We start from the raw sequence: 15506 nt of genomic DNA on the forward strand, positions 1-15506 counted from the left end.
TTTGTTGAGGGTAATCAAGTGGGGTGAATAGCGAGTAAGACTCGAGATTGTGCTTAAAAAGTGGCTCCCTCATTGCAACACTCTTGATGTTTGCGACCTGATCAAACCCGATAAAACATGGACAAACAAAATGCATAAGTGTGCGGTGTGGAAAAGCAAAAAAGAAGGAAAATATTTGTTGCGCCAAACTCCAACAGGAGCATTACCACATTCTTAGTGATCCTGACCATCTCAAAAAGGTCTTCCGAGTTCCTGATGGAGCCAAAGATATTGAACTCCTTTTGGGTGATGTTAACAACTACTACTGCCTAGTGATTTTTGTGCACAACCATGAAGAATAGCTGCAATGCATCAAAACAAAGCAGAACCGGAAAATAAATTTAGAAAAAATGTAAAAAAATAGGAAAAGAATGCAAGATGGAACAAGATAAGAACTTACCAGGTCAGATTTTGAAATGTGATTTTGTAAGCAAGCATTCTTAAATTCTTTTTCGCACACCTTCGGATCAAACACATCTGGCTCAGCACTGAGTTTCAACTGATGGAGAAAATCACAAAACAAAAAAATATTAGAGGACAGACCACAACTATATGATAAATCAAAAAAGCATTGAAACAATAGATAGAAAAGAGATTTGAACACTAACACTCATCAACACTGAGAAAACAAAATTTTTTGGCTTCTTCTTCACTGACTGATCATAGTTGAATGTCTTCAGGTATAAGGTCATGACCTCATTGTCAATCTCCGCTCTTGGCTTTAGAGATGCATGAAAATTCTCGAGAGATGTATGGAAGCCATCTATTTCAATGAAGTCGGGCCTGTAAAAGAAAATTTGTGTTGATTTTAGATAAAAACAGCAAGAGATATGCTCACATATCAAACTCTTTCATCTATGGAAACACAAAAAAAAGATTTCAGACAAAAATGAGTAATAGAAAAGCATCATCATATGACTCACAGAAGCTCATTTTTCTTTGGTTTTCTTGTCTTGTATCTTGTCATTACATACTGATGGTGTAAGGCATCACCGTGTGCATCAACATTAATCTTATTCATCGTTGGCACATTGTCTGGGGAGAGAGCCACCCTTTTCTTCTTTGACTGTTTACCAAGACTGTTGGACTCACCCCTGACCGTAACATTCGCCTCGGTTGTCTCGTGCAAATCCACTACTATTGCACAACATTGCAACAACACAAAAACAGAGAGAAAAATGAGAATGCAAAAAGGAAACGCACTGAGAAAACTCTTAGATAAAAGGAGCTTGTGTTCTGAAGCAAGAAAAAACCTTGAGGTCCATCGGAGGAAGCGTTTTTGAATGAGATGGGGGACACATCAAACACAGGCCCCGGAATGTCGTTTGCCCTAGGGAGCTTTGGAGCTGTGTCAAATGTTGCGGTTGGGAGGTTGCTAGGCCTTTCAACTTGAGGAGTGTTGTCAAAGTTTGGCACTAATGGGATTGAATTCTGCACATCAGAGCTAGAAGCATTTGGTGTCTGCACATGCTTGACTGGTATGTCTACTTTTTGATTCATCCACTCATAGTATTCGGTCCCCTCCATGAAAAGAGCACAAGATGGGCCATCTTCCCACTCCAAGGCAGTTACCATCATTGCCTGCACCGTGCCCTGGGAAAGAACTGGTGTTTCAACCTTATCAGAAGCTCCCGAAGGATCCATGTTGCAAGCATCTTTGGGGGTCACTTTTCCGCCCTGATGTATAACTTCCTCCTACTCCACACAATCCTTCCCATGAGAATGATTGCTACTCTCACCTTGTTGCAATGCAGCACCCCTGGAACGCTTAGCAACGCTTGTGCTTTGACCCACCCCCTGTTCCGCTTCCACCCCAACCTTCTCACCTAATGCACCGGTCTCCACTACTTTGGGAGCAGCAACTACACCACCAGGTTGTGCCTTGTTCTGATCATCAGCACCTGCTTCTGCCCGGGAATCAGGATCCAATAATGGACACTTGGAAGAGTGGATAGCAATGCCTGCTGCAGTGGCTGTTGGGGTGCTAAAAGTCACCGCTCCCGTGTGCTTGACACTGCTTGTTGCAATGACTCTTGGGGCGACAAAACCTTCACTCCTGTGCTCATGGTTTGACACTGCATTTGAGTGCGCTTCCATCAACATGAGACCCAACCGCTTGCAGAAAGTTGACTGCAGGACCTGCCCAAAAGAGGTAACAACATTCTTCAACTCTGCCGTATAGAGATTTGTGTGCTTCTCATGTATAGGCTTCAAGTGCAAAGGTATCTGGCATATAAAAAATAAGAAACAAACAAATGGGGGTAAGCATTAATAAATATGAAAAGAAGATCAAAAGAACACAAAGAAGCAAAATCATGCACTTAAATTAATTGGTTTTAACAAGGTAGTGCATTTCTACCTCTAACTCTTGGCAGGAAGGGAGCGGCTGCAGCCACTCATCTAGAGAGACGCGAAACTTAGCGCCTAAATCACCCTCAACACTGACTTGAGTGTTGGCTTTGTCAGCTCTATTAGTGATATTTGCCGGATGATGTTGATTCTGACCCTCACATTGCTTGTCCGCCTTCAATATTGCATATGGCGTTTGAGACAAAGGACGATGCTGCATACAACAATCACCAAAAGAAGAAAGTAAGATGTTTATCACCGAAAGAAATCTTTTAAAAAAGGAAGATTGGGTCTGCTCTTACATCACGCTTTCCAAAATCAACCTTCTCGAGGGTGAGCTTGTTCCTGTCAAAATCTTTAACAAGCTCAAAATCTGCATTGCACACAAAGCAAGCCCTAGGCAGCGAGTAGTTGAACGTATCCTCACTAATCAATAACCGAGGCACATCCAGGAAATCCATGTAAATTAACTACATATATTTTTGAAAAAGAAAACAAGTCAGAAGGTTGTATCATACATATGATTGTTGCGAGCAGAATAAAATAAAATAAAGTAAAGCAAAAATATGAACCAATGAAAACATAGACAAAATGATTTGTGTTTGGCATACCATGAACATAGGTAGACAACCGCCTATCCAGAAGCCACTTGCCCCAGCCTCCCTCTTTAGTTGGTAATTCCTCGCCTCCCTCAACGCAGTTGCCAACACATGCTCGTCCCATGCAAACTCATTCAGTTCATCCAAGTCCTTCAAGCTAGCAAGGTAGTCCAACGAGACCATGTTTCCAGTGTCAGGAACTAGCATGAGAGCAAGGCATAAAAGAACCCAAGTCCTCTCTAAAGTACAACATCATTATCCGATGCTTTCTTAATTACAGAAATGGATTTCTTCATTGGAGCCCTTGTGCCTTCTCGATATATGTCGCGTAGCTCGCAATGTTCGTTCCTCTTCAGCAGCTCCACTGCCTTTGGTCTGAATGGGACATTAAAAATTTTGTGCACCATGTCTCTAGTGAACAATATAGTCTTCTTTTTATGGCTGACAAAAAGGCACATGTCAAATTCGAGGATGAAGAACATTGCTATGCAATTCCAAATAAAGAACATTGCAATAGAGACACACACAAAATGAAATGGGCCAGAGGGTGATTTGAAGGTACCTGAACAAAGAATGCTTAGTGTCAATTCTCAAAACTACCTAGTCAATCAACTCAAGAGGTACAGAAAATGGTCTGATCTTCAACAACGAACCAAAACTCGACTTTTCTAGCACTTCCCTCTTGTTATCATTCGGCTCCTTGTCTGCAACCTCACGCAAACGGCTAGCTGAAAAGCGCATTGAAAACGACCCATCGGAAGATTCATCATCATCCATTTTTGGATCACTGCAAAAAAAGAACAAAAAGGAAAAATGTTCAGAACACCCATTAACAACACTAAAAGCTATAGAGAAGGAATGCATGAAAATCTGAAACTCGTGAAAAAAATCTGAAATATACTTGGTCATTGCATGAAAATGTTGGTTGGTCATTCATTTTAGGAGGCCACATAAAAAATGCAATGTAGCATCTTCACTAACTTCTGAAAGGGAAAACCTATATAGCTATCACTAACATATATCAAATAAAAACAAACACAAACAACTACTTCTGTAATTTCCATGCAATATGGGTAAAATCCTGGGGTAACATGTACTGCAATGCAACACAACTGCCTCCTGAACAAACACAACAACAGACAAAACTACACTAAAATCTACAACTCACAAGTACTACAAATGCAAAAAAACGCCTCCCTAATCATATCTCTACATCATCAAACCTGCTACACACATAAAAACAGCAGCAACCATCTACATAAATCCACATGCAGTCGACGACATTGCAGTAGTAGTCGTGAGCACCACCGAAACCTGTCAAAAAAGCAGCAGCACACACACACACATGGCATCACTGATGACCTTCAGCAAGGTGCAGTGCAAAAACATGGAAGATTGCAACAAGCTTGAAACAGATGCAGTTGCGAGCGCGAGATCTCGGAGAGAGTGTATGGGCTCTGGCAAAACTCCTACTCCAGATCCAGAACAAAGACCACCGCGCCTCTCCCAAAAATAGATGTCTACCAGCGAGCCCGCCCCTAAAACTCCGGCGAGCCAGCGATCCGCCTCCCCTAAAATAGATCATCTGGGACGTCGAACCTACATGATTTCTACTACGAATTTCTACTGCGGCCATTTCCGGATTATTTTGGAGAAGGATCGGAGGTACCTGTCCTGTAGATTGTCCACGTCCATGTCTTCAGCCGCCTCCTCACGGACCTCCTCGCGCGCCTCCCCTCGTCGACCTCACGTCAGCTTCGCCGCCCCAGGAGCTAGACGCCGCGATGACCATCGCATCGGAGGTTTGGAGCGAGCTTGGCGAAGATGAACGAACAGAAAAGGGGAAAAATGTTGCAATGTGGGTAGGGTGGGGGAAGGGGGTGCGGGTGAGACAACCCGACCCGATAGACGCGTCCTTGTTAGCTTGCGTCATGCGCTACACCAGGTCCGTCGGATCTCTCGCGATCGGACGGTGCACGAGGAGATTTACGCGAGCGAGAGATCAGTCGGTTGGAAGGAAGCGTTTTCCATTCCCTATAGTATCACAGCTGAGGTACTCCCTCTCATCGGTAGGCACTAAAGACAAGACATGCTCGTTTATTTTCTCCGCGACCTCATTTGTCGGTGTTAGTATTGCCCTTTCTTTTAGATAACTAACATCAGAATACCTTGCAGGGATATCTTTATATATGGCCTGAACAATGGCATCAATTTTGTCACCGTCGGTGTGTATTAAGAGCTCATCAGGGATAGTTATCCAAGAGGGTTCAGATCCCCCCTCACAAGCCATAGCAGGTGTTGTTCCATCACCTAAAGTGAGGATCCACTCAGCAAAGGCAGCAACCTTAGACTGGAGGATTGGATCATTTGTGTGTGCAGTCAAGCGCATGTTAATGTTTACGTGCAAAACATCTACAATATTCCACAGAGGGGAGTTAGTGATAGTAGCAGCAAGAATCTGCGCTCGAGACCCGCCCTCAATGACAGGCAATATTTGTCTAAGGTCCCCACCCAACACAACAACCTTACCGCCGAATGGAACGTTAGCTAAATAAGGATCATTGGCAGACAGGATATCACGAAATGATCTGTCCAGGGCCTCAAAGCATTTCCGATGGGACATCAATGCTTCATCCCATATAATAAGATCAGCTGATTCTATTAGGGCAGAGAGCATGGTAGACCGTTTAATTTCACAGGTGCCATGATCAGGTAAGTCAACAGGTATTTTAAACCTAGAATGCGCTGTTCTGCCAGCTGGTAAAAGCAAGGCCGCAACCCCCAAGGAAGCAACCGACAGAACCACCCTCTTGTTACCTCTAAGATAAGCATCGAGCGCATTCCAGAGAAACGTTTTTCCAGTACCACCATAACCAGAGACAAAGAAAAAACTAGGCTTTCCGGATCTAATGCGGTCAACTATAGCAGAGTAAGCATAGAGCTGGTCTTTGTTTAACTTGGCATACAGCAACTTCGCCTTTTTAAGAAGACTAACAACATCAACATCTAGTGCATCCGAAAGCATATCAGTTTGCACTGAGGCATCATGGCATGCAGATTTCAAAGGCAATCGATGATCTAGGATGCATGCACTGTTCTTAGAAAATACAGCAGCTAATTCATCAAGGACCATGTCCCTCAATGCTACAGGAGGTATGACATGCGTAAAATCATTTCTAGACTGCCTAATCCTATGTTCAATATCGTCGCCTAGGTAAGCTTCATACTTCTCAAAGAAAGCACCCTCATCATTAACAGCACAGTGAAGTATCATAGTAACAAAGAGCTGGCGCAATTGATTCCCCATACCCCATTTGATAGCTTCATCAAAATCATTGTACCATTCTATATCATCACCAAGCAAACCCCTTGCCCCACATGCCTCTCTAAAGGTTGAGTACACGATGCCATTGTAGGTCCTAACATCCTCATAGCATTTTGCACCTTTGACAATCATAAGCAACATTCTAAAATAAAAAAAGTTCTCCACTAGCTGGATGGACAGAGTATATTCTACCAATTCTATCACTTCATGTCATACGTTTCCACTTTTTGTCCTCAGCTATCCACGACCATCTAGTAGGGAAATCACAATAAGTTAAGGTTCTAGCAGCAGGGTATAGCCTGTTTGCTACAAACCATTCTGTCAACATTGTTTTCTGCATCCAGGCATTATTAACAACTGAGTTCAGTGTGGCTTTAGTGTGAAATCGCACGACATGCATGTTTAGGAGATGAATAGGTAATCTCTCAATAGAGGGTGTTTTACTATGTATGTCAAACCCATAGACCCTCCAAAAAGAATCATAGTCAACAATATAACGGCACTCCCTATACTCTTTGATCTCATCAACATCCTGGCTGCTACCATTCCTAACATTCTCAAATAGGGTTTTAGACTTGTCTGGTCCTTTGGTGACGTACTTCTATAGGTATTTGATAGCATAAGTTTTGTTACACCATTCAACATTAATATGCGTCTGCCACTTTTTCAATATTAGCATGTTATAAGGAACCACATGTCTATTATCAAGCCTGACATTATTCTTCATGACAAAACGACCATTGTCAGGGTGCCTATATAAGGGAAACCCACTCTCATCAATAGAAGTTTCATTCTGAAAAAAATTTGGAATTTTTTTGAGCAAACACCCTTTTTCATGCAAGGACACTTTGGGCCATCAATGCCACAGGGCCCATGCATCATGAACTCAGCGACAAGCGCATATCCTAAAGGATCCTGTACAGGATCAGGTATTTCAACCGAAATATAAGAATCTATCAGAGCCGGTGTGACAAATCTATCATCATCCTTCTTTTGCCAAACAAGGATGTGTGTGTGTGGTAATCCCCTCTTCTGAAATTCAATAGTGTGCAAGACTGAAAATAGGAGAGAAATGCAACATAAAAGACGTAAGAACAACATAGAAAGAGAAAGACCAAAATTAAATAGGCTTACAAGGGACAGTACCAGCAATATTAGGACCAAAGGCATTCCCTTTTTTGATCTGATGAAGGTACTGCATAAGTTTCATGTGGTACACCCTAACAGCAATGTCAGCCCTATCTGTTGCTGTTTTCCCAGGCTCAACAGAATCAAGGATTTCCTCCCACTTTGGGTTACATGTGAAAGTTGTAAAAACGTCCGGCGACCCATGAACCCGGGAGATAGCAACAACATCTTGGAAATTTTCATACATATACCGACGACCGCCAGTGTATGTTGATGGAAGAATATTTTTCTTTCCAACCTCTGACCCATCAATCATACCCTGGTCTACTGCGTCAACAACCCCCTGAAGATTTTTAGCTCGCATTTCATCATTACACTTAAGAATAAAATTGAGATGACACTCATCAATGCAAGCACGGAAGTCAACAGCAGCTTGTGATGACAACAGGCCACAACAAAGACATGGATTGTGCTGCTTTGGTTTATAATGTGAACAAAAGCAGTAATAATCTTGCTTGGTCATTTTTACCCTCTTGTTCGTGTCATCAACATCAGCACCCATGTAGTGCACACCGAGCTGAAAACCACGCTCGCCATATGGAAATAGCAAAGGGTATTGCAAGGACATGTAGGTGGTATCCAAAGAAGAAATACGGTGCAGCCTGTCGCCTTTAGTCCGTATGATCAGATCTCGACATGGTGCCTCTAACGTGAACTCACCATAAAACAAAGCCGCCAGCTCATCTGTCGCCGGTAAACTAAACTGAGGGCTATCATTCTCGCCAGGAGCTATAAGCCTTATTGAAATCACCTCATGTTTATTTTGTTCTAATATCTCTGCAGCCATATGAAACTTTTTGACTAAAGAATTATTTGTATCAAGAATTTGCATAAGACCCCTCACAGTGTCCTTATCTAACCCGGCGCCTTTTTCATCATGGTGATTTAAAGCTTGAATTCTGTTATTAACCTCATTTTCTCTATCATGTATATATAACTCTACATACTTGGGTGTATCACCTTCATTGGGAAGCAACGAGCCTATACGATGACAAACCTGCCCATTTATTTTAAACAAATTTGGACCTCCGCCATCATTAACAGACCGGTCAATTTTTGCCCCCATGGATGTAAACGCAAACGGACAATTGTACTGGCGTATTTGTTTAATAAATCTTAGGCTGCGTGGTGGTCTTGTATAATCAAGCAGGGTTGCTAAGAACGGGGGGGGGGGGGGTCAAAGGGTTTAATGAAGACCTTCCCAGATTTACAACAGTTTTTGTAAACCACTCGTCTTTTTGTAATAGCAGACTTTGACTTCACCCTCTCGCGCCACCAAAAGCTAGCCTGGCAGCGGTTGCATTGGTAGTCTGGGCCTCCGTAGTATGATCTTTTTGGATAAAAGGCTGCAGAACGTCTCGCATGTAAGGGCACACGACATTGTGCTGGTAGAAAGAAGCACGGTCGACGAGAGTACATAGGCATACCTTTAAGTATGTCCACCTCATCAGGAGAAAAACCAACCCAATCAGGATGCAGAGGTGACGCAAGGACATGCTCTGCGAGAGCCATAAGGAGAAGGTACTAATATGACACATCGAGGAAAGGAAGAAACCCATGTACAACGAAGGGAACACGAACTAACCACCCTTGTTGTGAGCGCGCAGCCTTAGCAACAAGAACTTGCACCTTTTACGATTGCGTGCAGCCTCAGCAGAAGTAATGAATGGAAAGTAGCCATCTCCTAAGGAAGTAGAAAAAGAAAAACACGCTGAAGCAACATGACCTGGCTAAGAGTAAGTATCCAATAGCATCCAAATTATGACAAGAGGGACAAAACGTACGCTTCCTCTTTCGAACAAGGGGAGCGGCATGCTTGACCGGAATAACAGGCAAAGCAGGTGCAGCACGGGCTGCTCGGCGTGGAGGACGGGCAGGGACCGCACGACCAGAAACAGAAGCACATCCCGAAGGGACAACTGGCCGTGTTGGAACAGGACGACGCGGAGGCATACCGCGAGCAGAGGAACTAAAAGCAGGAAAAAGCGTACACAATACTGCTGCAAACAGAGAGGAAACAAAGACCAACAGAACATTGAAATTGCTCTGGTGGAATATAAATAAGAGGAGCACAACCTAAGAGCATAGAAGACAGCACCATGGGCGCACGTATCATGAAAATTAGTAAGACTTCACAGTGGGAACTAATTGTTTACACTGGATCTACAAGCATCTGATAAAATTACTATTTATTATTATTACTAAGTGAGTACAATAATACAACAACAACACCCCATGATGATTAAATGGAACACACAGACGCTAGAAGCCTCGAGTATAGCAAGGCTAAGTTAGGAGGGGGATGCGCCTGGGCATGAGGGACACTAACAGAGGAATCTGTGCCTAATGAGTGCGGGCAGGCAAGAACTCTTTCTAAATAAGCTACATAGCGAACAGCTGATGCAGCAACAGCAACCGCAGCATTCCCGCAATTCCTATAGACAATAACACACTCATAATTGTAATCTCTAACTACAAAGCCATAGAGCCCCTGCAAAAACTTGATTGCGTGAAGGGCAGCCTTTTCTTACGCATCTGCAGAACCGAGGCACGCAGGGCTCCAAAAAACATTTCTCCATGGCATCACCGCAAGACCATCCCCAGGGATCTCAACCTCTACCCCGGCAAGGACATGCCCATCCCCATCAACCTCACACAGATAGACAGGAGGAGGAAGCTCATAGTGTGCTGCTACAGTTTCCAGGATTGGCACAACAAATGGCACCACAGGATGCATCCTGAGCATGCGAATAACAAGACCGTAAGCAGGAAAGAGCGTGTATGAGCAATCAAGAAAAGCAGACTAAAGAAATAGTCAACAGCAATAACAGTACACAAAGAAACGGAAGAACCCAATGCACATAAGACACATGATTAGAACCAAGTTAGAGACTGAATTTTAAAGGAGTACAAGAATAGAAATAGTAGGGAAGGAAAGCATGGAACCTTGGGTAGATGAAAGACAGTACACGAGCTATGATGTGAACTGAAGCGAGGCAGAACCTTTGTCAAACATGAGCAAGGAGATCAACTGACCCGGCAGTCCAATGTCACCGAAGGAGACCTACACATGCATAAGAAAATCAAATTAGATATTTAAATATCTTTGTTCTACAGAAACAAAATATAAAAACTAACAAGCAATAAGGAACTGAACTAAAGCACGGGAAAGGCCAGATCAAGCAAACAGGAAGAAGGAAGACATCGCAAGCAGAGATGCAGATCACACAATGGCAGGCAGAAAGTAAGTGAGCAAGAAAAAAAACAAGTCAAACAAGCAGGAGCATTAAAGCAGATGCAGAGGAGCATTAAAGAACATTAAAGAACGAATAGTCCATAAAGAAGTCCTGGAGAGAATGTAGATGCGACAGGCCCCATCGGCATGCAACCGTACGTATAGCAACCATCACTGTAGACCAAGGCAAGAACGCAAACAATGCAGTCCTAAACCCTAAACCACCCAAGCTAATCCCTGGAATGAACACACTGGGTAGGAACTGTTGGAAATATGCCCTATAGGCAATAATAAAATGATTATTATTATATTTCCTTGTTCATGATAATTGTCTATTATTCATGCTATAATTGTGTTATCCGGAAATCATAATACATGTGTGAATACATAGACCATAACATGTCCCTAGTGAGCCTCTAGTTAACTAGCTCGTTGATCAATAGATAGTCATGGTTTCCTGACTATGGACATTGGATGTCATTGATAATGGGATCACATCATTAGGAGAATGATGTGATGGACAAGACCCAATCCTAAGCATAGCACAAGATCGTGTAGTTCGTTTGCTAGAGCTTTTCCAATGTCAAGTATCATTTCCTTAGACCATGAGATCGTGTAACTCCGGGATGCCGTAGGAGTGCTTTGGATGCACCAAACGTCACAACGTAACTGGGTGACTATAAAGGTATACTACAGGTATCCCCGAAAGTATCTGTTGGGTTGACACGGATCGAGACTGGGATTTGTCACTCCGTATGACGAAGAGGTATCTCTAGGCCCACTTGGTAATGCATCATCGTAATGAGCTCAATGTGACCAAGTGTTTGGTCACGGGATCATGCATTACAGTACGAGTAAAGTGACTTGCCGGTAACGAGATTGAATGAGGTATTGGGATACTGACGATCGAATCTCGGGCAAGTAACGTACCGATTGACAAAGGGAATTGAATACGGGATTGATTGAATCCTTGACATCGTGGTTCATCCGATTAGATCATCGTGGAACATGTGGGAGCCAACATGGGTATCCAGATCCCGCTGTTGGTTATTGACCGGAGAGTCATCTCGGTCATGTCTGCATGTCTCCCGAACCCGTAGGGTCTACACACTTAAGGTTCGGTGGCGCTAGGGTTGTAGAGATATTAGTATGCGGTAACCCGAAAGTTGTTCGGAGTCCCGGATGAGATCCCATACATCACGAGGAGTTCCGGAATGGTCTAGAGGTGAAGATTTATATATAGAAAGTCCAGTTTCGGCCATCGGGAAAGTTTCGGGGGTAATCGGTATTGTACCAGGACCACCGGAAGGGTCCCGGGGGTCCATCGGGTGGGGCCACCTATCTCGGAGGGCCCCATGGGCTGAAGTGGGAGGGGAACCAGCCCCTGGTGGGCTGGTGCGCCCCCATGGGCCTTCCCCTGCGCCTAGGGTTGGAAACCCTAGGGGTGGGGGGCGCCCCACCTGACTTGGGGGGCAAGTCCCCCCTTGGCCGCCGCCCCCTTGGAGATTGGATCTCCTAGGGCCGGCGCCCCCCTAGGGGTCCTATATATAGTGGGGGGCGGAAGGGCAGCCGCACCCAAGTCCCTGGCTCCTCCCTCTCCCCTCGTAACACCTCTCTCTCTCGTTGGAGCTTGGCGAAGCCCTGCCAAGATCACCGCTGCTTCCATCACCACGCCGTCGTGCTGCTGGATCTCCATCAACCTCTCCTTCCCCTTGCTGGATCAAGAAGGAGGAGACGTCTTCCCCAACCATACGTGTGTTGAACACGGAGGTGTCGTCCGTTCGGCGCTCGGTCATCGGTGATTTGGATCACGACGAGTACGACTCCATCAACCCCGTTCTCTTGAACGCTTCCGCTTGCGATCTACAAGGGTATGTAGATGCACTCCCCTCTCCCTCGTTGCTAGATGACTCCATAGATTGATCTTGGTGATTCATAGAAAATTTTAAAATTCTGCTACGTTCCCCAACAGTGGCATCATGAGCTAGATCTATGCGTAGTTTCTATGCACGAGTAGAACACAAGTTGTTGTGGGCGTTGATTTTGTCAATTTACTTGCCGTTACTAGTCTTATCTTGATTCGGCGGCATCGTGGGATGAAGTGGCCCAGACCGACCTTACACGTACGCTTACGTGAGACTGGTTCCACCGATTGACATGCACTAGTTGCATAAGGTGGCTAGCGGGTGTCTGTCTCTCCCACTTTAGTCGGATCGGATTCGATGAAAAGGGTCCTTATGAAGGGTAAATAGAAATTGGCATATCACGTTGTGGTTTTGGCATAGGTAAGAAACGTTCTTGCTAGAAACCTATAGTAGCCACGTAAAAACTTGCAACAACAATTAGAGGACGTCTAACTTGTTTTTGCAGCATATGCCGTGTGATGTGATATGGCCAAAAGGATGTGATGAATGATATATGTGATGTATGAGATTGATCATGTTCTTGTAATAGGAATCACGACTTGCATGTCGATGAGTATGACAACCGGCAGGAGCCATAGGAGTTGTCTTAATTTATTTATGACCTGCGTGTCAACATAAACGTCATGTAATTACTTTACTTTATTGCTAAACCGTTGGCCATAGTAGTAGAAGTAATAGATGACGAGACAACTTCATGAAGACACGATGATGGAGATCATGGTGTCATGCCGGTGACGATGATGATCATGGCGCCCCAAAGATGGAGATCAAAAGGAACAAAATGATATTGGCCATATCATGTCACTATTTGATTGCATGTGATGTTTATCATGTTTTACATCTTATTTGCTTAGAACTACGGTAGCTTAAATAAGATGATCCCTCACAATAATTTCAATAAAGTGTTCCCCCTAACTGTGCACCGTTGCAAAGGTTCGTTGTTTCGAAGCACCACATGATGATCGGGTGTGATAGATTCTAACGTTCGAATACAATGGGTGTAAGCCAGATTTACACACGCAATACACTTAGGTTGACTTGACGAGCCTAGCATGTACAGACATGGCCTCGGAACACGGAAGACCAAAAGGTCAAACATGAGTCGTATAGAAGATATGATCAACATGAAGATGTTCACCGATGATGACTAGTTCGTCTCACGTGATGATCGGACACGGCCTAGTTGACTCAGATCATGTATCACTTAGATGATAAGAGGGATGTCTATCTAAGTGGGAGTTCATTAAATAATTTGATTAGATGAACTTAATTATCATGAACTTAGTCTAAAAACCTTTGCAAAATGTCTTGTAGATCAAATGGCCAACGCTCATGTCAACCTCAACTTCAACGCGTTCCTAGAGAAAACCAAGCTGAAAGATGATGGCAGCAACTATACGGACTGGGTCCGGAACCTGAGGATCATCCTCATAGCTGCCAAGAAAGCATATGTCCTAGAAGCACCGCTAGGTAAAGCACCCATCCCAGAGAACCAAGACGTTATGAACGCTTGGCAGTCACGTGCTGATGATTACTCCCTTGTTCAGTGCGGCATGCTTTACAGCTTAGAAGCGGGGCTCCAAAAGCGTTTTGAGCAACACGGAGCATATGAGATGTTCGAAGAGCTGAAAATGGTTTTCCAAGCTCATGCCCGGGTCGAGAGATATGAAGTCTCCGACAAGTTCTACAGTTGTAAGATGGAGGAAAATAGTTCTGTCAGTGAGCACATACTCAAAATGTCTGGGTTGCACAATCACTTGTCCCAGCTGGACATTAACCTCCCGGACGAGGCGGTCATTGACAGAATCCTTCAGTCGCTCCCACCTAGCTACAAGAGCTTTGTGATGAACTACAATATGCAGGGGATGGTGAAAACTATTGCTGAAGTATTTTCAATGTTGAAATCAGCGGAGGTAGAAATCAAAAAGGAACATCAAGTGTTGATGGTCAATAAAACCACTAGTTTCAAGAAAGGCAAGGGTAAGAAGAACTTCAAGAAGGACGGCAAGGGAGTTGTCACGCCCGGTAAATCAGTTGCCGGGAAGAAGCCAAAGAATGGACCCAAACCTGAGACTGAGTGCTTTTATTGCAAGGGAAAGGGACACTGGAAGCGGAACTGCCCTAAATACTTAGCGGACAAGAAGGCCGGCAACACTAAAGGTATATGTGATATACATGTAATTGATGTGTACCTTACCAGTACTCGTAGTAGCTCTTGGGTATTTGATACCGGTGCGGTTGCTCACATTTGTAACTCAAAACAGGAGCTACGGAATAAACGGAGACTGGCGAAGGACGAGGTGATGATGCGCGTCGGGAATGGTTCCAAGGTCGATGTGATCGCCGTCGGCACGCTACCTATAAATTTACCTACGGGTTTAGTTTTAAACCTCAATAATTGTTATTTAGTGCCAGCTTTGAGCATGAACATTGTATCTGGATCTTGTTTAATACGAGATGGCTACTCATTTAAATCCGAGAATAATGGTTGTTCTGTTTATATGAGAGATATGTTTTATGGTCATGCCCCGCTGGTCAATGGTTTATTCTTAATGAATCTCGAACGTGATGTTACACATATTCATAGTGTGAATACCAAAAGATGTAAGATTGATAATGATAGTCCCACATATCTGTGGCACTGCCGCCTTGGTCACATCGGTGTCAAACGCATGAAGAAGCTCCATAGAGATGGACTTTTGGAGTCTCTTGATTTCGAATCATTTGACACGTGCGAACCATGCCTCATGGGTAAAATGACCAAGACTCCGTTCTCCGGAACAATGGAGCGAGCAACCAAATTATTGGAAATTATACATACTGATGTGTGCGGTCCAATGAGCGTT

At 44.0% G+C, this 15506-nt stretch overlaps 1 protein-coding gene across 1 annotated transcript; it reads right to left on the reverse strand.

The window, feature by feature from the left end:
- Positions 1–4989: 4989 nt before the first annotated feature.
- Positions 4990–8566, reverse strand: LOC147980826 (uncharacterized). Its single transcript, XM_087515770.1, has 2 exons — positions 7447–8566; positions 4990–6431 (listed from the first exon to the last, which is right to left on the reverse strand). The coding sequence occupies exons 1-2, from the start codon at positions 8564–8566 to the stop codon at positions 4990–4992; spliced, it is 2562 nt and encodes an 853-aa protein (XP_087371896.1).
- Between the last annotated feature and the right edge of the window lie 6940 nt (positions 8567–15506).

Source organism: Triticum urartu, chromosome 3A (assembly GCF_056163025.1).
Source record: "Triticum urartu cultivar PI428250 chromosome 3A, HENAU_Tu73, whole genome shotgun sequence".
NCBI classification, from domain to species: Eukaryota; Viridiplantae; Streptophyta; class Magnoliopsida; order Poales; family Poaceae; genus Triticum; species Triticum urartu.